We start from the raw sequence: 21,873 nt of genomic DNA, 5'->3' as shown, positions 1-21,873 counted from the left end.
GGTGTCTCAGAGGCCTCCAGGCTCCGCCCGGTTCCCATTTGGTGCTTATGCTTTATGGTGCTGTCTGTGAGAATGGGCGGACGCTGTGTGATCAGCACAAAGAGATGCGGGCGGCATTAGGATCCCCTTCCCTCCATAGCCCCAACAACAACAGGCAGGGCCGGGGCTGGGGGCTGCTAGAAGCAGAATCAACATCCGCTCGCCAGCTCCCTGTGTTGAGAGGTTGAGGCTTTTCCTGGGTATGACTGTTCAGTTATTCACTGAGAAATGGAGGAGGACCCCCGTTTTCTGGATTTTGAGAATTCTAGAACCAGGAAGCCTTCTTCTTCCAAGTAAGCCCTAGAAAGCTTTGATTCGAACCCCAGCTTTTTTTTTTTTTTCCTAATTGGAAGAAAACCAAGATAGAATCTAATGGTTTATTTGAAGCCCTCCAATCCTCGTTCACACTATGCACAGGGAAAAGCTCTGCTCTTTTGGATTGCACGCATGTCTCCTTCCTGGTATCATGTGTTGTGTTTTCTGTGTGGTTTTTCATCTTTCCCTTTAGAACCAAGAACTGAAAATTAACAGAAGTCTGAGTAGGAGTTAGAGGGGGTAAAAGAGAATATTTAGAAAATTAGCATGATACTTTAAATATTCTACCTAAATGGATTATTTCTATATTAGGTGAAATCAGAATTTTAGGAAATGATCTTGACTTAATTTTTGTTGTTGTTTGGGGAAAAGATATGTAAGGCTTTTAGGAAATAAACCTGCTAATTTCATAGAATTCCTAAATGAGTACATGCAGAGATAAAATAGAAAAACACAAAAAGCTGTATCCGCACCCTCACCCACATTGAGGCTTGAGTTTCTCTCATAAATATGAAAGTTTGGGCGTACTGGTTCTTCTTAACATTTATGCCGATGGAAAAAAAAAAAGTCAAAAATTTAAAACTGCCCAGCACCCTAGTCAGCAATGTTGAAATTGAAACAAGAATTCAATGCGAGAGACTGCCGCTCAGTTTTGTCTTCCTGAAAAGTGGAGGACAGATCGCCGTATTTCCATAAGTAAATAAAGGGTGTCGTGACCATTTTTCATTGCAGGAAATCTGAGAGCGCGTTTTGGACCGAGCAAGCAGGTGTCCAGCAAATGCCGTTTACATTTATATTGTACTGATTTTGTGTTTGTGTTCCTCCTCTATTACATGAAGCCGTGAGTGTCTCATTGTCTTTAATTATGTCTACGAGGCACAAGACAGCAGTCAACATCTGCTCCATTGTTTACTTGGTTTACATATAGCTTTGATGGGTTATTAAACAATCTATTTTTCAAACCCAAAACAGAGAAAGCAACCGAACCCATATTATGGCATTTTGTAAAGACCCATTATGCAATTAGCACTTGGGATTTGTGCAAAGCTGGTGATTCACCCAAATAAACATCCCTTTATTCTGATAGCTCTTCTTGGCTTTGTGAAAAATAACAATTTCTAAAAATAAATTAATTAAACCACATTTCCTCCTTAATCGTCTAGCATGCCAAGAAGATGATGTGTTAATGTGGACGGATCTTTCGCGTTTTTCGGTTTTGCACCAGAAAAAAAGAGCAATTCTCCAAAATAATTATGTCTTTAATTCAAGAAAAAAAAAAATCTGTTTTCACGAGATGGACTTCCAGAGTTTAGGTGGTACTCCTGGGAAGGAGGAATGCTGTGTTTTTAACCGTGTGTACCACGTCCCTAACGTTAGATGATGTGTTTCTGCAAGACTTAGCTGGTCATCCATAGCAAAGCTCGTGTCATCCATCGGTCACAGTTAAATCACTTCCGATGCCAGCACCTGACTCTCTCAGCCACTCCTTTATTCAGCACCTGACTCTCTCAGCCACTCCTTTATTCAGCACGTGTTTCTTTAGCCTCTGCTCTCGGAAGCTGAGCTCGTAGTGGAGGAGACACAGACGTGGAAGTCGCTTTGTTTTCCTTCCGAGAGCTCACAGGAAATGAGCGGGTGATTCCCATGTCCGCGTGTGTTGCAGGTTGTGATGAAGGCTTTGAAGGAAGAGAAGCGCGGTCCATGGATGCAATAGGAGCTGGACTCAGGGGCGAGGGAGATTTCTCCAAGAAGTGACAAGGAGTTGGGGTGAAGGAGGAGGTGGTCCGGGCGGCGGGACCAGGGTAGCAGACGGTATAGTGGCTGTCACCTGCCTGGGTGTCCTCAGGCATAGAGGGACTGGAAACCACATGAGTACAGAAACACTCATAGGAGAGCTAAACTTCTATTCCAAGAGGAAGAAAAGGGCAAAAAACAGTAAGGAGATCTAGGCCGGAGGCAGATACGATCCTGCGCATCCTTTCAGAAAGACCAGAACTGGGGCAGGCACTCGGCACAGCAGCTAAGTGTGCTGGGGACACCTGTGTCCCCTATCCAAGTGCCCAGGGTCACATCCTGCCAATCCCGCTTCTCCAACTTCCTGTTAATGCACATCCCACAAGTCTCAATTCCTTGAGTCCCTGCCACCCCTGTGAGAGACCTGGATTGAGTTCTGGGCTCCTGGATTTATCCTTGCCCAGCCCCAACTGTTGCAGGCATTTGGAGAGTAAACCAGCATATTAAAGATTTGATTTCTCTCTCTACTCCCCTCCTCTCCCCTCCCCTCCCCTCCTCTCCCCTCCCCTCTTCCTCCTCTCCTCTCCTCTCCTCTCCTCTCCTCTCCTCTCCTCTCCTCTCCTCTCCTCTCCTCTCCTGTTCTCCTCTCCCCTCCCTGTCCTCTCCCCTTCCCTCCTCTCCTCCCCTCCCCTCCCCTCCCCTCTCCTCCTCTTCTCCCCTCCCCTCTCCTCCCTTCCCCTCCCCTCCCCTCTCCTCCCCTCCCCTCTCCTCCCCTCCCCTTTCCTCCCCTCCCCTCTCCTCCCCTCCCCTCTCCTCCCCTCCCCTCCCCTGTCCTCCCCTCCCCTGTCCTCCCCTTTCCTCCCCTCTCCTCTCCCTCCCTTATTTCTCCACCTTTCAAATAAAATGAAAACCCAGATAGACCAAAATAAATTAGAAGAAGGCAAGCTTGATTCAGATGCAGCGTGACAGTCACTTGGATTAGAAGTTAACAGGAGAGGGGCGTGGGACGGGAAGAAGTGAGAGTTTGAGAAAACAGACCTGCTGTCCATTCCCACAGCGCTGATGTTCCAGCCAGGGGACAGAAACATCTCTCTGTGGAGGTAGACTCTGGAGGACTTGTGGGTAGAGGGGCTGACAGCACTCATCTGGGTTGTGTGGGACCTCCCTGGAGGGAACTGCAGGTGAATTTCAGCACCAAGTCTCAGACCTGGGCGTCGCTCGGCTGTATCTCGGAACCTGTGCACTGCTGGCGGCATCATCACCATCCACAGAGCTCTGCCCAGCCGCCCCACAGTGGCTCCCATCTCAGCAACAGACGCTGAGGCTAGTGGGTGGGGAGGGGAGCCAGCTGGCTGCAGTGTCTGTGAGCACTGACCCCCACAGGAGCAAGTGATCCCCAGTGTGCACTGCGAATGGTGATCGGGACTCTGAAAGGAAAGAGAGGAGGCCCATGGTTATGGGAAGAGTTGGATTCGGGGGTGAGGGAAGAGCTCCCTTCGGGAGTGACGCTGGAGCTGAGACTGAGCAGGAGGAGGTGAGATCGAGGTAGAGCAGACCGCTCCTGCTAACAAGGATTCCCATCGCTGTTTCCTCTGCCTCCGGCCACGGCAGCACAGGGGTTGGATGCTTTCATGGTGGTACAGGTGGAACTGGCTTTGGATCATCGGTGGACCTCTGACTATCTGCGCGGGCACGTCGTGTCACCTCTCTGAAGCCCCCTCCCCACATGCGTGAAGCAGAGGGAACAGCAGCCTGGCGTGGCTGTGAGTAGCGTGAGACAGTGTGTGTGGCCCCCTGCGCAGTAGCCAGCGAATGGAAGGGACTCCACAGAGGCTTGTCTCCTGGGCCCTGGTGCTGGCGCTGGTCCTGGCCGTGTGGCGGTGGTGAGAGCCATGGTGGTAGTAACGGTGGTCATCAGAGTGGTGGATGGTGACTGACACCGAGGAGACTGTGCCAGGCCTCTGGTTTTGGGCATGGTGGGGGTGATGACAGTGATGCTACTTAGGGTGCAGCCCACCCGGCTGCAGAGTTTCAACAGCTGAGTACCTGAATTCAGAGTTGATTCATGGCTGCCAGTTACCATCTGTGTGCCCCTGGGCAAAGGACTGAACCTTCCTTTGTTGTAATTTTCCCGTCTCTAAAACGGGGACGGTGATGCTTGTGTCGGTCACCAGGATGACTAAGTGAATTAATATTTGTTTTCAAAAGTTAGAACCATATTTGCTGTTCTCAGTAAGCTCTTAAACAGAGTGTTTGTTAAATAAAGTGCTGGCACAGAGTATGGCCTTCAAAATATAAAAAAAAAAAAAAGTACTAACAGGCTTCTGGTCCGCTCCTTTATTCTCGATTTTGCATTTCATAGCAGACAGAAAAGGCCATCTTCCCCTTCCCTCCGCAGCCAGACCCACCCCCGTCTCTCCATGTGTTCTGTGTAGAACAGGTGTGTGGTGAGCCGCAGATCTGGCAGAGTGCAACATGAAAAAGACTCCCAGTAATTATAAAATAACACCGAGGGCTGCCGAGCGAGGTGGGCAGATGAGCACGCCGCTCTCCGGAATGATAAATCGCGCTGGCCCATGTTGGGTCCCAGTGGGAGGTGGGAACATACGGGGATACACTACAGCAAAAGTTGGGCCTCACTGGTGGGTTTTAGGCACCGGGTTTGCTCTTTCTCTCTCTCTCTCTGAATCCTAATTTTAAATCCTCCAGTTCTTTTTTGTCCCTTTGTTCTAATTTTGGTTGTAAAGCGAGCATTCATCGTTGAGGCCAGCCTTGGAGTCTCCAAGAAAGTGAGGTCTGCAAGGTAATGATGAAACAATGGGGCGCCGCGGCATCTGTGTGCTAACAGACACTGGACACAGGCTGACCTATTGAATTCAGACCTGGCCAGGTGGGGGAGTACCAAATTAGTACACAAGCAACCCACTTAAGTCCATAAGCTCTGGTAGCAGGGGTAAGCAGCTCTCTGCCAAATGTTATTGGAAAAGCAGCCGTAGATGCGGTCAGCATCGGTGGTCTGAGTGTGAATATAGTTTGGAGATTGTATAAGCTGTTGGCCGTGGTTCTGCGGCAGTGGGATTTCCCTGGAAGAATACTTGGATTTCTTTTTCATTTGTTTTAGAAGCAGAGGTAGATAGAGACAGAGTTCTCATCTGTTGGCCCTGTCCCCTAAATGCCCATGAAAGCCAGGGCTGGGCCAGGCCAGAGCGAGGAGCTGGAGGGCAGAGGCCCAGTTACTTGAGCCATCAACACTGGTTCCCAGGGTCTTTATTGGCAGGAAGTGGGAGTGAGGAATCAGCACTGGTAGGGAACCAAGGGACACTGGTTTGGGAAATGGATGTCTTAATTCTGAGGTCAGATGTCCACCCTGATGTTTTGGGGTCATTGTTCCCAGCATGCAACACTTTCACTGGGACTCAGAAGAGGTTCCTGCGTGGATGCGTGGTTTATGCAGTCGGCACCTGAGTGCTGATGTAAGCTCCCTCGTGCACTTCCAGGGTTCTTTGCTTAGCAGTTGCAGCCTCTGGCACGTTGTAAGTTCTGTGAAAGTGTTCATTTAGGAAGATGAGCAGGGACTTGCATCGTTAGAGCAGATTATGCTGCCGCGGGTGCCATTAGCATCCCATGTAAGGGCGCCACGGAGTCCCAGCTGCTTCACTTCCAATCTAGCTTCCTGCTAATGTGCCTGGGAGCCTGAAGGTCATGGCCCAAGTGCCTGAGTCTCTGACACCTTTGTGGGAGACCAGTATGGAGCTCCTGGCTCCTGGTTTCGGCCTGGCCCATACCTGGCTGTTGCAGGCATTTGGGGAGTAAACCAGTGGATGAAAAATCAGTCAGTCTCTCCTCACCCTCCCTTTCCCTCTACTTCTCCCACCCTCACCCTCTTCCTTCTCCATCCTCCTCCCCCTCCCCCATCCCATTCAAATAAATAAAGAAACCTCTTAAAAATTAGCAAGAAGAAACAGCATGATTTCCTGGTAGATGTGTATATATGTGTGTACTATTCTGACAACCACTTTTGGGTTTGTCCGAGATCTATCCATTAAAAGGGACAGAAACCCAGCTGAAGCGACCAGAGACAAAAAGATGGATTTATTGATTCATGGAAGAGTTGAGGGTTGAGCAGTAGCAAGTTAGTAATCACTTAAATGGCAAGGATTGGGGCTGAGGTGTGAACCCTTGTGATCGTGCTAAGCGATAAACTAAGAGCTAAAACAGTTACAGATGGAACTCCAGCGCGGGGAGTATTTTCAGTGCATTGCCTCGTTATTTTGAGTACTCTGGCACAACAACCAGGGAGGAGGGTGGCGTTGCCTTCCGTTTATAGGGGAAATAACTGGGGTTCAGAGAGGTTTAGTAACTTGCTTAGGGCAACACAGCCAGGAATTTTCGGAGCCAGAACTTGAACCCAAACTTGAACTAACTCCAGTATCCGAATTCTTAAGCAGTATAATACATTGTAAGTATAATGAAAACTTATTTCTATATCAATAATTTGAAGCTAGAAGAAATACATGCTATAAACGTCTTTCTTGGAGACACAGCATAGCCAAGGAGTATGAGTCTATCTGTAGAACCAGGTTCACCATTCAGAACGAGTGTGATCTTGGGCCCATCACCTTAGCTTCCCTGGGTCCCGGTGTCCCTGCTGATGCCATGGAGGGACAGAGTAACCGCACTTAGAATACTGCTGTGAAGATGAAAGGAGTTCACACAGAGAGGGATTTGAGGGTGTTTGGCAAATGACAAATGGCATTATGACTTGTTTGTTAAACAGTTTTTTTAAATAGATCTAAGGGTCAGAAAGGAAATGAGGTCACTCCAGGTGGCTGCTCTTTTGATGTCCCCAGAGGGCCCCAGAGGGACACCGCGAAGTTGGGAAGGTGAAAATCCCACCTGTCGAGGCCCTCTGTTGCCACGAGCTGCCTGACCGTGACATTGTGGAGTGACCACCTGGCAGTGGTCGGCCCTTTGGCTAATGCTCTGTAGTGGGCAGCTCGGCTGCACTGGGGCCCTCACACCCCTGTCTTGTGTGCAGGACCAGACTGGATGGTCTTTGAAAATACAAGTGTATTTTCAGCCTTGCAGTCTCCCACAGCGCTTGGTTTGCTGGGCTGCGTACAACACCTAGTGCCCACTCACTGGCCCATGGTCTGTGTCTCCTGGCTCAAGCTGGGGGTGAAACTTGGGCAGAGAGAAGCGGCCGCCTAGCCTAAGACGATTGCTAAACAAACAGCACAAGAGAACTGCAGACGTCTTTTGGAGTCCTTGGTGACTGGCGTGGCCTCACAGTGTGGGACTCCCCACATTCCTTGACCTTCCTGCCCCCCCCACCCCCGCAGGTTGTGGTGTGAGCGTCCTCAATGGCAGGTGCATCTCTTCAACGTCACAGAGCCGGTGAGCTTGTCAACGTAATTTCCTAGGAGAACAGCCATTGCGCCTGTGACTGGGAGCCTGACTTCAGGGATTCTGACTTTATTTGTGCCTGTCCTTTATAAAAAGTACAGGGCATCTTGGCTACATACTTCAAAATCTTGATAGAGATTGGGAGGCCCTTCCTGGGTCCACAGATAAATTTCAAAGGGACCGTCAACTCCCTGCAGTGGTATGGAGCTTTTTGTGAGTTATGAGCAGTTTGCTGGGATGAAAGCAAGATTCTCAGACTGGTTGGTCCATGCGTCAAAAATAAGAACGAAAAGCCTCAGCCCCAGGAGAGGCACTGACCCGGAGCACAGCTGAGGCCCGGCCAGCCCTGGACGTGGGAATGATACCTCTGCATCACAAAGAAAGGTCCTAAGGGTCCACCTCCCTGGCTCTGCCTCTCTCCATCCCCCTCCCTGTTCCCCTGTAGTTAAGCTTTGCACATTGCTGTGTGATGGGCCCATTTCTCTTCCTGTTGCTTGGGAAGTCACCTCCGCACTTCCCGGAAGACTCAGGGAGGTGATGCGGGTCAGCTCCAGGCCAGACCTTAAAGTGTCCTCCTACTCTGTGTCTCTGGTTTTCTGTTCCCCGCCTCTGATGGGTATTAGAATGCTTGAAACTAAGGGAGAAGTTGAGGGGAAAGGAGATGAAGAGAGCCGGCTTGAGTTTAATCCAGGCCAGCATTTCTGCGCAGATGTTAATGGTGCCGTATGGCGAAAATGGCCTCTTGTAGGGTTTCTGCAGCCCCTTTCAGCTCAGGGAACAGCTCTGCTCTGGACTGGATTTGTTGCCTCATCCAGGTCATTTCCCCTCTCAATTCCTTAGTTTTCTTGTCAGTGCTGCAACAACTTTATCAGACTCTACTTCATAGGAATATGGAGAGTTAAATGGGGACAACAGATGCAATGAAGTTTGTGCAGTGTCCAGCACATGGTAGGCATCAAGCAAGTGGTAGCAGCTGTGATGATGATGATGATGATGTTGAAATAAGAGAAATAAAATAGAAAAAATAAAGAGCCTAGCACAGGGCCTCACAGACAATTAGCTCCCGATGGCCAGATAGCCACATAATAAGATTGATGGGGAGGGGCGTGGATAAGTGGATGTATGAGCAGATGTCTAGATAGGTGAATGGATGGGTGGATGAACGAGGAGATGGGTGGATGGATGGATGGTTGGAATAGATGAATAAGTCGATGTAGGAGGAGATGGGTGGATAGATGCTTTGTCAGTTATCAAATCAGTTTTAGAATGCCCAGCTCCAGCTAAGTCAAGCAGCTTTTTATTCTTCACAGGACTTCTCAGATGTGGTTATGTGCTAATAGTCATCGTGAATGCCCAAGAGGGAAAGAGATCAGGCTAAATTTCTCCACCTTATTTGATCATGGGGTTCTTCAGACCATGAAGCATCTATCATGCTGAATACGCTTTGGAAGCTGCCAGCCCAGGCATTTCATTTCTAAGGACAAACCATGCACATGGAGAACAGGTGGTTCATTCAGGTCAGCAGTGCCATGGGGGCCTGGACAGAGAAGCTCAGTTTCTGGGTCTGCAGGTGTGTGCTGTTTGCAGTGGTCTCTGTGCCCGGCCCCTCGGGACCAGCAGCACAGACGGCAGAAGATATGGGGAGGGCACAAATAAAAGTCTCAGGGAGCAGCTGATCATCCGTCCCCCATTCTGAGAGTCCTCGGGGAATGTCTGTTTGCCGCAAGCAAGGTCAACTAATTCTCAAACCCAGTTGCCACTCATCCCCAGACAGGTCAGAGGTGCGTTCCTGGAGCATTGTTGATCTCAGCAGAGATGATGGGCAGGGTTGATATTCTTAGACTTGCTCATTCAGCCAGGCAGTCTGGCTTTCAGAGGAGAATCAGGTCAAGAAGTGTTTAATGAACCAAGGGAAGCACGGTGCTGCCTGCACCACTGGGGGCTCGAGTTTCTAATGACGATCAGCAGCCTCGCCACTTGCATGGCCTCCTGGCCCTTTCTTTGAGCGTCCTCATGGCCATTTGTGGTGGCGGTGCCGTCCTACTGCGTAAGGGTGATCCAGCATCCTGGATACTGTGGGAGAGTCCTGATTCAAAGACCCCATCCTCTTCATCCGTACAAACTCTCACTTGAATGTGAAATTCTCACGATTTGATTCAGAAGTCTGATTCCATGTACAGAAGCCACACACATCTATCATCTTTGGTTTGGAAGGAGGGGAAAGGAAGGAAACTCTTACAGAGGAAGGTACTTCCTAGGGTGTCTGTGTAAGGGTGTTCTCATTTAACCACTTAGTGGCTGAAAAGGGGAAGGGGGTTGATATCCCTGGCTTGATCTTCCAAACCAGCTAATTCTGTTGTCAGCAAAACACCTACCAGCACCCATTCATTGACAGTCTGCTGGGAGCCTCCCGTCCTTGAGGTCAGCAGTAGGCATATTGTTCTTCTTTAAGGCTCTGCCCTATCCAGTGAGTAATGGATGCTAATCATATTCTTATCTTGCACACAGTCCCGCTGTCTCAGGCAGGGAAAGGGGTTGCTTCCCAAATGCCTGCAACTGCCAAGGCTTTGCCAGGCTTTGCCAGGAGCCCAGGAACACCATGTAGGTGCCCCATGTAGGTGGCAGGGACCAAATCAGTTGGGCCATGTTCCATGCCTTTCCAGACACATTCGCAGGAAGCTGGATCAAAAGTGGAGCAGCCGGGACTCAAAACGGCACTCTGGTATGGGATGTTGGTATTGCCAGCTATTAGCTTAACCAGGTGCACCATGCTGGTCCTAAGAATAGAGCTTTGAGCCGTTGCAACAGAGAGGGTAAGATCCATGAACTCCCGAAATGTGTGCAGCCGCCCGGTGGAGATGCTGTTGGGTGGTTGCTGTTGTGCCTTGCTGGCAGTCCTCCTGGAGCCAGCCCGTGTTGCCACCTGTCAGTCCTTGGCATTCAGGGGGACAAACACGATAGAGAACCTCAGGGAGTTTCCTTCTGGGGTCCGTGCTAAGCAAATCTGCACCATGCTGTTCTCTTACCTCCACTGGATGGAGCCTGAGAGCTTTTCTGGTACTGCGGGACACTTGTCCACTTTGGTTCAGCTGCCACCCTGACGTGGCCATCCTTGGTGATCTGGCAGGTGCTCGTTAGGGACATAGAGGGAAACCTGCTGCTTGGGAGCTGCAAGGCACACGCCTCGTTGTTGGCCTTTAAACAAGTCTCTTGACTTCACTGGAGCCTCTTTCTCACCCCATAGATGACGGATAAATCCCCAGTGCTCTGTACCCAGCCCCTAGAAAAAGGCTGAGAATCCAAGAGCTAGAGGGCGAGGCAGAGGGGGTGAAATAGAAGTGTGCCTCCTTGCAAATGCCAGCCAGGCCCTTACCATCCTGGGACAAATCATTGCTGATATTTTACCATCTTAGCCAAATAGATCAGGAGTGCAGGGAACAGGTAGTGAGACTGCCTGGAAGACCCAGCACGTGGCTACACGAGGAAGGGACAAGAACATCTCTGAAGTAGCCATGTGGGGAGCAGCGCATCCGTGTGGTATGTTGTGGGCACTGAGGAGACACACTAGACACAGGAGTGGAGAGATGGGGCTGGTACTGTGGTGCGCTGGGCCAGGCCTCCACCTGCACTGCCAGCATCCCATATGAGCACCTGTTGAAGTCCCAGCTGCTCCACTTCCTATCCAGTTCCCTGCTCATGCACCTGGGAAAGCAGCAGAAGATGGGCCAAGTCCTTGGGCCCCTGCCACCTACATGGGAGACTCAAGTGGGGTTCTAGGCTCCTGGCTTTGGCCTGACCCAGCCCTGACCATTGCAGCCATTTGGGAGGTGAACCACCAGATGGAATTTGTTTTTCTCTCTCTTCCCCATCCTCTTCCCCTTTCTCTCTACCTTTCAAACAAATAATAAGTAAATCTGAAAAAAAAATAAAAGGAAAACATTTGCCTGGGTATACAAAGTCATTCTGAAGAAAGAAACGAAAATAAACCAGCAGTTTCTGAACAACTGCCAAGTTTGAGTAGCAATAGAACCAAATGTCTTTTCACTGCTGCAGAACACCGGAGGGTAGATACAGGTGCTGGCCCGTTTTCCTCCTTGGGAGACATGGGCCTAGGACTCAGCATAGCAGCCTAAAGCTGACAGAGCCACGAGCCAAGGCCAACCTCCCCAACTCGGCAGCCCAGGCTTTCTCGCTGTGTCCCAGTGCCCCGTGATCAGGTGATGCGACCTTGGTGGCCCGGGTAGCTCTCAGTGGTCCCTTGCAGCCCCTCCACGTTGCTCATACTTTCCACATCAGTCACGTGGGGCAGCATTTCAGGAAACTTCTGTCTGCTCAGCATTGTCATCATCGAGTGAGTGACAGTGAATGACATGGCTCTCCATTGGAGCCAGTCCACCTTCCTGAGGCTGTAGTCACACTCACGGGAGTCTTGCCACAACGTGAGCAGTGTTGGCACTGGGTGCAACTCTAAAATGACCCAGAACAAAGGTGTTGTGCCGTTAATTCTGCCTGTGGGCAGTGAGTAAGTCTTTGCAGAAAACGCAAATCCAAGGCCAGCAAGGTTGATCTTGAAGGACAGGAGGGGGACGGCAGGGGGAGGTGGGGGGGATGACAATTCTGCACAGCAGGCAAGTTGGAACAGCAACTTGGATTCATGGCAGTATATGGGGAAGGCAATTTGACAGTGTGGTTTGCACACAAAAAAGTGATTTATAGAAGGAAGGACAGTGTGTATTGGAAGATGATTCTCGGCAGGTGCAAGAGAGCAGTGTTGTGAAGGGCCTTGACTAGCAGATTCTGATGCTGAACTTTGCAAACAGCGTATTGTAACTAAATCACTTGTGTGCGTCTGTATTAGGACATAAGCCTTGCCAATACCTACAACGTCAGAAATGCAGTGAATGTTAAATTCCACAGCAGCATTAGGGAAGCACTGTTACTTTTTACTTTCTGCTCTGTGTGTGTTTGTTTGTTTGTTTTAATCATGGTTAACCATGGCAGCTGACATTTAGGGTTTTTTTAGATAGCAGATGAAGAATGGTGGATGTCTGCTTGGGCTTGAGGGAAAGTAGCTACAAGGGAATGTGGCCCACCATTCTTAGATATCCCAGTCTTTCCAAAGAAAATATATATGGTGAAATTGACATTTTGAGATTTGACTTTCATTTATAGCCCTTGTCTATTTTTTTGAGCAACAATATTTTTTTTTACATGCTACTTGTTGAATTCTTTATTTGGTGAGGTGTTAAGCTTGTAATTATAAAGAAAATTTAAAGTATGCCATTGTAAAAATTAAAAGAAAAATAAAGAGAAAGAGGAGGAGGCAGGGTGAGAGTAGGGGGGTGAGAATATGGTGGGAAGTACCATGATGCTCTTAAAACTGTATATATGAAATGGGAAAAAATGTTACTGCAAAAATTGAATTAAAAAGCTGGGAAGGAAAGAGCATGGTTTGGAGGAGGGAGACAGGGAGTCAAGTATGGTTCTCTTCTTAAAATTATATCTATGAAATAACTTGAAATCCGTTATCAAAAAAAAAAAAACTGCAAAAGAAGACAGTGTATGTCTAAATTTTGCATGAAAGACCCCATTGTCAATCATTACTTTGTCACTGCACAGACAAATCAGCACTGTATTCCTCCTCCTCCTGGTTCCTGTCAGTGAGCCGGGTTTGGCTTCCAAGGCTGCACTTGGCGCGGTGGGACACCAGCGTCGCTGGGTGCTTCCCTGGGAAGCTCTCCCTCCTCCAGCCGGCACTGCAGTGGCTCTCCTCTTTCCCACTCTTCCGTGGAGCTCTGAACTTTGGGTGGCTGATACTCAGAAGGGCTGGGGGTGGGCAGAAGAATCCTTCGGGTAGCTCACACAGTCTGGGGGAGGAGCTGCAGCAGCTGACAGCTGGAGAGAAAGCACGTGGGTCCAGGCAGAGTGCCATCGTGGGTCCTGGAGAAAGGTGGGACAGTGGTTTTCTTTTGAGTGAAGGGATGAGGTTGTGTACAGGGAACTAAGGAAAAAAAAATCCTTAGTAGAAATCCTTGGCACAGGAAGATGAACAGAACTGGCCCCCAAGGAAGCCATAGGAAAAACAAGAGCTGAGCGAGGAAACAGGAGGTATACAGAGGGAGTGTGTGTCTGCCCATTGTGTTGAAGTCTGTTCTTGGATAAAATGCATGCTCTTGAGTAGTGGTCCACAAACCACAGGCTGTAAGTTGAACCTGGGACATTGCCTGTCTTTGCGTGACTCTGAGCTAAAAATGTTTGTTTTTTAAAATTTTTAAATCGTTGAAAAAAATTGAAAAAGGAATAATATTCCATGAGCTGTAACAATTATAGGGAATTCAAGTTTCAGTTTCTGTTATTCGTCTTCCCTGAGTACATCCTTGATCACTGGTTTATGCATTATCGGTGATGGTTTCTCCTGTGACAGGAGCAGACTTCTGAATGGTTACCATAGAGAGGATAAGACCCATGAAAACCTAAGTATTAATAGAAAAATATGTTTGCCATCCCCTGCCTTTCATCTGAATTCACACTTTCCAAGTGACTTCCAGTAGGGCCTCCCCTCCACTTCCTCCTGGTCATTTTGTTCTAAATATTATCTTCAGTTCCTGAAATATATCTGTGAGTTTAATTCCAGATACTAGATGTTGGGTGGGTAACCTTTTATGATGAGCCATGTGCTCCTGCTTCTGGGGAGTGGAGACACCCAGACTCCAGACTCCAGACTCCTGGAGGATGTTCTAAGAAGAAGGACTCATAGCCAGTCAGTACTTGGGCTTCCCATCTGAGAAAACAGAGCCCAAGTGAGGAGCAAGACTGTTATTTATGTATGTGTTTTATTATTTGTGGTGGGTTTAGGACAAGGGTGCATTCAAAGTACTATGCTCATACAGAACAATGATACAGACATGTAAAGTCGGACTCAGAGAAAAAACATGAGAGTAGTTGGGACTGGAGACAGGAAAACAGGGATACTAAGACAAAGGTAGGGAAGGCCAACAAAGTGAGAAGAGATGAGCCCCTTTCTGACTCTGAGCTTCCTGGCAGTCAAAGTGAAAAGGGCAACAGAAAGCCCTTTGTTTGGAGAAAGGAAACAAGGTAGCTATTACTCAGGATCAGCAAAAGTTGTGGTGTTGTGGAGTTATTAAAACAGGGGCCACCGCTGTGGTGTAGTAGGTCAGTCCTCCACCTGCAGTGCCAGCATCCCATATCGGCACTGGTTCTAGTCCCTACTGCTCTTCTTCCAGTCCAACTCTCTGCTATGGCCTGGGGAAGCAGTAAAGAATGGCCCAAGTGCTTGGACCCCTGCATCCGTGCAGGAGACCCAGAAGAAGCTCCTGGCTCCTGGCTTCCTATCAGCTCAGCTCCAGTGCCATTTGGGGAGTGCACAAGCGGATGGAGGGTCTTTTTCTGACTCTCCCTCTCACTGTCTGTAAATAAAATCTTAAAAATAAGAAGTAAGCAGTACTTAACAAAAGAATGAAAAAAATCCTGAGCATAGATAAATAGATGGATCATAGCTATATATCTGTGTGCCAAATGTAATAGAATTTTCATTTCTGATTGAAATCAGTAAATTCTTTAATAAAAAGACACAAGCACCACACACAGGAGTTGTACACTGTATAGTAATGTTTCAGTCAATTATGGACTGCATATGTGATGGTGGTCCCATACAGTTATCGTGGGCCTGGGAAATTGCTCTTGCCTATTGGTTGCGTAGGCATTGTAACATGTTAAGGACAGATCCAGTTCACTGAAGGGGATGATGAACATGTGGCAGTGTTTATGCTAACACTGCAAACAAACCTATTATGCTGCTCTTCATATAGAAGTATAGCACATGCAGTTACGTACATTGTATACTGCTTGGTACTGGGGATCAGTGATTGTTACCAGTTGATCTGTTTACATGTTACTATTTTAGAGTACCAGCAGTCACATACAGCTTGCTGCGAAACTGTAGGCTGTGTTACGTAGGCAGTAGCCTCAAACTTCTCCTGTTTACCAGATCCTTTGATTACATCCTAAGGCCATGTCCAGTGGTTGACCTTTGCCATCTAGGTTTCCACAAGTACGCTCTGGGATGTTCGCATGACAGAATCACCTGACCACACGGTTCCTGGAATTACTCTCATCGTAAAATGGTGTGTGACTCTGTGTGTGTGTGTGTGTGTGTGCGCGCGTATATCAACGATGCAATCCATTGTATTTGTGTAACTACGCATTCCAAAACACTTCCACGAATTTGTTCATTGGTACATTCTTGAGGAATAAGTGGATATCATTACCTCAAAGTTCAGGAAGCTCAAGAGTCTCTCTGTAAATTTCTGGCTTTAAGTGGCTGAATTAAGTTTCCTGCCTCTTGGTCCAGTGGTCTTTCCACTTTATAACATTAGAGAGACATAATTCAATCTCACCCAGGCCCTGCCCAAGTAACTAATCGCTTTCCTCTCCTGCGATTACTAAAGGGAAGCGGACTAGAAAACACGTCCGACTCATAGTGATGCTTCTGTCCTCACTGGTAACTTCTCAGAAATGCGGTGGTGAAAGTCGTACTCAGAGGCTAAAGTTAGAAGCGGTATCGGGCTGTTGGGTAAGAGGGGTCATCTTGCAGCTGTTACGGGAGCTTTCCGAATTGTACAGCATGGCCACTTTGATCCATGAGAATCAATTACAGAGAAACCTTGTCAAGATGGCCAAAATTCAGCCTTAAATAATTGAATTCTCTGCCAAACCCTGTCCAATGTCGTTATCTAGAAATGCAATTATGCAGCTAAATCAAGCAACTAAAATTAGTGTAGTGTAAAAACACCTTGGCTATCTGAAAGTGGAAGAATTGACATTTGGATTTAGAGAAGCCAATAGTTGAATATGTTTGGTGATGTTTGAAGCTATCCCGATTTGTACAAATCCATATCCTCTGTCCTGTTTACAGTGAAAGGTGGAATGTGGCAAGTAGATGTTGGGTTTGAAGGTGATTTTCAAGGATGCCCGGGAAGTGGGTGCTATTTACGTGGACTCACTCCATCAGCATTTCGTGTTATTGTTTTCAGCGTTGTGGGGCTCTTGCCATACCCACATCCTTTCCCTATATGAAGGTCAGAGGAATGACCATTTGAATGTTATCTCAACTTTCCATCTAAACTTGACTTACATCTGTACCAACCACCAGGAGACAAAGCACACATGCTGTCTACTTCCTGATATGGAGTGAAGAACTTTATGTAATTATCACACAACCTTAGGAGGCTGGAACTCATATTAACTAAGTTTTTTAAATGAAGAAACTGGAGTTCAGAGAAGCTGAGTAACTTTTTAAGATCACACAGCCAATAAATGGGACACCTAAATCAGTCTTATTCCTAATTCATGAAATCCTACAGGAGTTTATCTACCACCATGTGACACATTCAAACAACTGCTTGGTTATTTTCATAAATGAGAAGAATTTCAAATATTTGCTTGAATGTATCTCTTATCCATAGTTTTGGTACTTAATAGACATGCATATTACTTTGGGAACAGGGAGTGACATCGTTAATACATTGCATGTTAATATCATAGTTGAAAGTCGGAATAAAGGATATATTTAATATGCAAAGAAAGACATGGAAGTCCTATTACAGGGTAAAATATGGAACAATCAGCCGCGTGTCATGGTTAGGAAACTGCTCTGGAGTGTGTTTATAGCTCAGTGCTGCCTCTTCCAACCTGTATGACCATGAGCAAACCACTTCGAGAGGATCAGCCTTCTTACCCCATTTGTTGCCCGGGACTGATCAGAGAGCCTACTTCAGAGAGTTGTGGGAGAGAAATTACAAAATCCATAGCAATGATTGAACTTCATCTCTTTGCATAGTCCATACCGTGCACATGTGAGCCGGGGATATTCTAGTGTGATTTACAAACAGCCTGTTTAAAATTGAAATGAGAGAGAGAGGCAGAGAGAGTCAACTAAATATGGTCTTAGTTTCTTTTTGAAAACCAGTGCCAAAGGCTGCCCGCATTAACCCACTCAACTTGAGTTTTCAGTGGCAGCTGATAATCATATCAATTCTTGTTTCACAGTATTTCTCCCTGAAAATCCCACGCAGACCTATCCCTTGCCTTTTGGCCAAATTCATCGGGACACACCCGCGTCTCATAACCTGGTTGTTTCTGTCTTTGCTCTCTCTCTCTCTCTCTCTCTCCCCCGAACTGCCTCCCAGAACTAAATTCACGAGCAGTCTTTGGTTAGTCATGTTAGGCAAGCCGTGCCCAAAATAGCGCCTTCCATTTTGGTAGCTTCAACTTTGCAGCTGCTGTGTCTCTTCGTCCTCGTCTGGGAAGAAAACTTTCACATTAAGAGTTGCTGATGTAGGTTTTCTTTCTCTCCCCTCTCCGCCTTGATGAGCGCTTGGCTCCTGACAGAAGCGATTTGGCTCTCAGCTCTAGAGTTCGGAAGAAGTTGGGTCTATAGATTTTTTCCCCTCTCTCTCCATTGATGTGTTGAGCTGCGGAAGGAACCAGCCCCTCGCTTAAAACATGTTGGCGTCTCAAGGAGTTCTCGTGCATCCCTATGGCGTGCCTATGATTGTTCCGGCAGCCCCCTACTTTCCTGGACTCATTCAGGTAATTCAAGGTCTCTGCCAGCAAGCAACTTAACTCCAGAGTGCTCAGAGTAATCATTGGAATTTTTATGGTTGAGAAAGCAAACACTTTTAATACAGGAAAAAAGCCCTCGCGTAGTCAGTGAGAAGACAGTAGGAAATCAAAAAGATGGATCACCCTAATCTGGCTATTGACATCTCTCATGGCTGAATAAATGGTGTAGTTGAGCTATATTTGCTTGTATTGATCCGCCTGCTGTTTAACATTCATGCCTTTGCTTTGGGAGGGTGACCACAGGGCAAAGGATTTGCTTGCTTTCCAGCTTTCCAAGGGTCTCAGTCTCCCAGAGAAGATCGAGAGGCAAAGTCACTTATCATGAGGTGACCTGGTTAAGAGCTTTAACCCAGGAGATGGAAGGAGCATTGAAATATGCATGAATTCCTGTGACGCCTGCAGGTGCACTGTTGTCTGGGGAAGCTCCCCACTCCCTGAGTTTGAGGGTTGGCTCTGAGGCAAGAAGGCACACTCTACCTGCGGGTGAACGTGTGAGGTTCAGAGGTTGTGCTAGGAGTCCCGCAGGCCTGTTTATGTCTCAGTGATGGCCGGAGGGTGGAGGACTGAAATGGGTGTTGGCTGTACTTCTGAGGCTGTTGATTCTGTGTAGAGTGGTTGGTTGACTGGTAAGAAATCTGGGGCCTTGTGTTGCCTCAACAGATGTTGGCTTCTGGGTATACATTGTACAGAAAACTCACATCTACTAGAGGGAGAACCCAACATGACAGGAAAGGCAGGTGCTTTTCTATTATTGTCTGTTTTTTTGTTTTTGTTTTTTTTTTTGAGAATAGCCATCCCTGTGTAATAAGTTCTGTATCTCATATAGGCAGGAAAGGAAAAAGAAATATATTTAGCATGCCCTTTCAACTTTGTGCTGTGCCTCCCCTCCCCAGCACCTGGTGTTTAAAAACTGTACAAGACTCAGATTCATTCATTCACGTTTCTGGTGAGGATTCTGGTCAAACTCGTCTCTTTTTTTTGCCTCCTTTTCTGCATGTTGCTGTTACTTTTTGTTAACTGTAAGAACCTGGGTGATTACAGCCATTCAGAGATGATTGCAAATAACCACCCAACCTTCTGTTACCCCGGATGTACAAATGTTGCTCAGCTTGGAGGGTGTTCTCAGTCTTATGTGTTATAAATAAATGGGCCACCTGGAAACTGTGGTCCTTAGCAATGTGGAAGTCGTTCCGTCTTCCCTCGCAGATGTGGGCTGACGTGGCAGGATCCTCTCTCCTGAAGTAGGGCTCCGCAGCACGTCGGGGAGCAGCAGCCCTTTGGCTTCTCCTGGAAACTTGGGGTGAAGGTCGTGCGCTGGAGTTTTGTCAGACCTTCTGCTGCCCCGTCCGATAAATAATTACAGGCACATCGTGCCCTTCACTCTGTTGCTGATTGATGCTGAAATTGCTTTTGAAAGTTCTCATAAGTTCCTGTTATAGATTAAGTGCCGGTGTAGGAAAAATAACGGCACCCACTGAAATGGGTGAATGTAATCAGGTTTAATGGACTCGAGAGCTTGTTGGGAATTAAATAACTATCGATTTGCTGGAATGTTGCTGTCATTACGAAATGCCACTCTGGACGTATTACCCCAGTGATAGATGAGAAGATGCAAAGGCCAGCTGAGAAACTGGGGAGGCCCTCTTTCTTCCTCCTTTGCAGGGTGTTTGAGAAACATACCCGGTTACTTTGCGAAGGAACTAGTGATTGTACTTGGCAGTTCTTAACCTGGTCATACTTTGTTTTTGCAAACAACACCTCTGGTAGGTAACCGGCTACCAGGAAGTCTGGAGTGCAGTTCAGTGAGGGTCTGCTAGCCTGTCTGCTGGAGTACACCCCATCTTCTTCCTCTCCTTTCCCTGTGTGAAAGGGGGCGGGGGGAGAGAGAGAGAGAGAGAGGGAGGGGCTAGCTTGTTGCTGGCTTCCTGAGACAGGCCATATTATCTATCCCTTTGACGTCCAGAAACTAAATTCATCCCACTGCAGTAGCAACTACTAGGAGAGGAAGAGCAAAACAAAGGGAGGGAAAAACTCTCTGTTGCACGCACGCACGGACCCCTTCAGCTGATGTTCTGACTCTAACTGCCTTGCCTCTCCAAGACTCTATCAGGCAGCTTACCGATTCCTTGACCTTGTAGGTCACTCACCAAGACAGGATGCAAGCACTTTCCCCCTGGGGATGCAGGTGCCGTCACCCCCTTAATCGTGTCATCAGCCGGACATTGAAATGATCCAGGTGAAAGAGTGCGTCCTCCCACAGTTGGTGGTGTTTTCCTGGAGGCTGGAGCTGTTGAAGCCGAGCCCCGTGGCTGCCTGGCAGGGCTGTCATGTCAGCGCTGGAGGGTTCCTCTCGAGGGCTTTCCAAACTCAAGAGCCCGTGTTCTGCTGGCGGAAGAGCTTCCTTTTCAGAAGACTCTCAAGTGCCCCTTTTCAAATTCAGACCAGCCTTGTCCTGTTTTAGTCCCCTTGCTTGGAGGAAACTGAACTGTTTCCTAGTCCTTGGCTTCACCAGGCATTAAGAGAACGCCCCCTAGTCCTGCCGACCGTGAGCCGGCCGCCGTGTCTCCCAATACTCATCATTGTAGGAAAGTTACTCCCACAGCATCATCTGCTCCAGGAGCAGATTCAGGTAGCACTGAACCTAATGTCTACCCTCTATGAAAATCAGGATCTTTTCCATATCAGGCCCCTTGAACCCATTATTTTATGTCTGAATGCGTTGAGTATGTGTCCTGATTAAAAAAACTATCAAAAACTATATATATATATATATATATATATATATATATATATATATAAAACTACCTTCTAGCAGTGTAGAAAACTGGAGAAATCTATGGGGGACTGAGCTGAACCAGTTTGGACTATCGCGTGGGTATTAAGAAATGTGGAGAAAACAAAATAACCAAATGTATGGTGTAAACATTGGCTCCTTTCCCCTTGGGGTAGATCCCAACGTTGTCCTCCTAAGAAGAGCCAGTGTAGTGTCCTGTGGAACTTATTTGCTTGTTTCTAAATTTCCATTGACATCTTGAATGACCAGTGAGTTATCTGGCCTGATAACGAAGGAAGTCAACTCAGCTGGCAAACTCAGCCCGAGTCCAGAAGGTGCCAGGCCATAGACCACGGTCACACAATGCTGAATGGTGGAATGAGACCACTGGCTTTGTGGCTGATGGGGCTGGTTGGCGGCTGGTGTTTGAGTCTCGTGAGACCTTGGCTGCGAGTTGCGAGTTTGGACCCTCATGCTTTAATCCGGATACCTGCCTCCAGACGTGGCTGGATCATTCTTCCTACTGGAGAAATCATGCGATCTCATCCAAGGCTTACAGGTTATTTATTACAGGTCAAACTATCATTTTCCCGGATGGAGGACAGTGTAAGTGGAGCCACATCCACCTCACCATGCTTAGGGAGGCATTCACTGCCCACCTCACTTTCATCAGGCACTGTGCCGGATGCCAGGGAAACCAGAGAGAGACATAGCCACTGACTTGCAGATTCACAACCCAGTGGGAAAAACAGCGGGTCACCCCTGAACTAAAATACCAACCTATTATACTAAAATAAAGACAATAGAAGAGAAAGATAAGAGGCAATCATTGAGTGTTTTCTGGTGTCCTAGGCGCTGTGCTAAAAACAGAGGTTTCTCATCTCAATTTATTTTCACAGAAATCCTAATAAGACTAGGCAATTTTGGTCTACCATCCCTTATCTGTAATTCTAAGTTCCAAA

General features: G+C 47.6%; 1 protein-coding gene and 1 long non-coding RNA gene across 49 annotated transcripts in view; one reads left to right on the top strand and one right to left on the bottom strand.

Annotated features, from left to right (window-relative positions):
- The window catches only part of RBFOX1 (RNA binding fox-1 homolog 1), a 1,595,659-nt gene that overhangs the window by 1,208,447 nt on the left and 365,339 nt on the right, over window positions 1-21,873 (top strand). For 10 of the 48 annotated variants that reach the window (XR_016225948.1, XR_016225947.1, XM_089321258.1 and 7 more), the window contains exon 1: window positions 17,724-18,105. The exons of 32 other annotated variants lie outside the window; for them this stretch is intronic. Coding sequence is in view for 14 of the 16 variants with exons in the window: in XM_089321258.1 (XP_089177384.1) it covers window positions 18,019-18,105 (87 nt within the window). In the remaining 2 variants the exon portion in view is untranslated. Of the gene's footprint in view, window positions 1-17,719; window positions 18,106-21,873 lie in introns of those variants that run through there. 6 more of the 48 variants (XM_089321259.1, XM_089321257.1, XM_089321250.1 and 3 more) reach the window with 3 other exon arrangements.
- LOC149120636 (uncharacterized) overlaps window positions 1-21,873 on the bottom strand; it is a 1,089,735-nt gene that overhangs the window by 861,552 nt on the left and 206,310 nt on the right. The window lies entirely within an intron of this gene.

Source organism: Oryctolagus cuniculus, chromosome 19 (assembly GCF_051225735.1).
Source record: "Oryctolagus cuniculus isolate XC-2025 breed Fujian yellow rabbit chromosome 19, ASM5122573v1, whole genome shotgun sequence".
Lineage (NCBI taxonomy): Eukaryota > Metazoa > Chordata > Mammalia > Lagomorpha > Leporidae > Oryctolagus > Oryctolagus cuniculus.
This window is presented reverse-complemented; position numbering and strand designations above follow the sequence as displayed.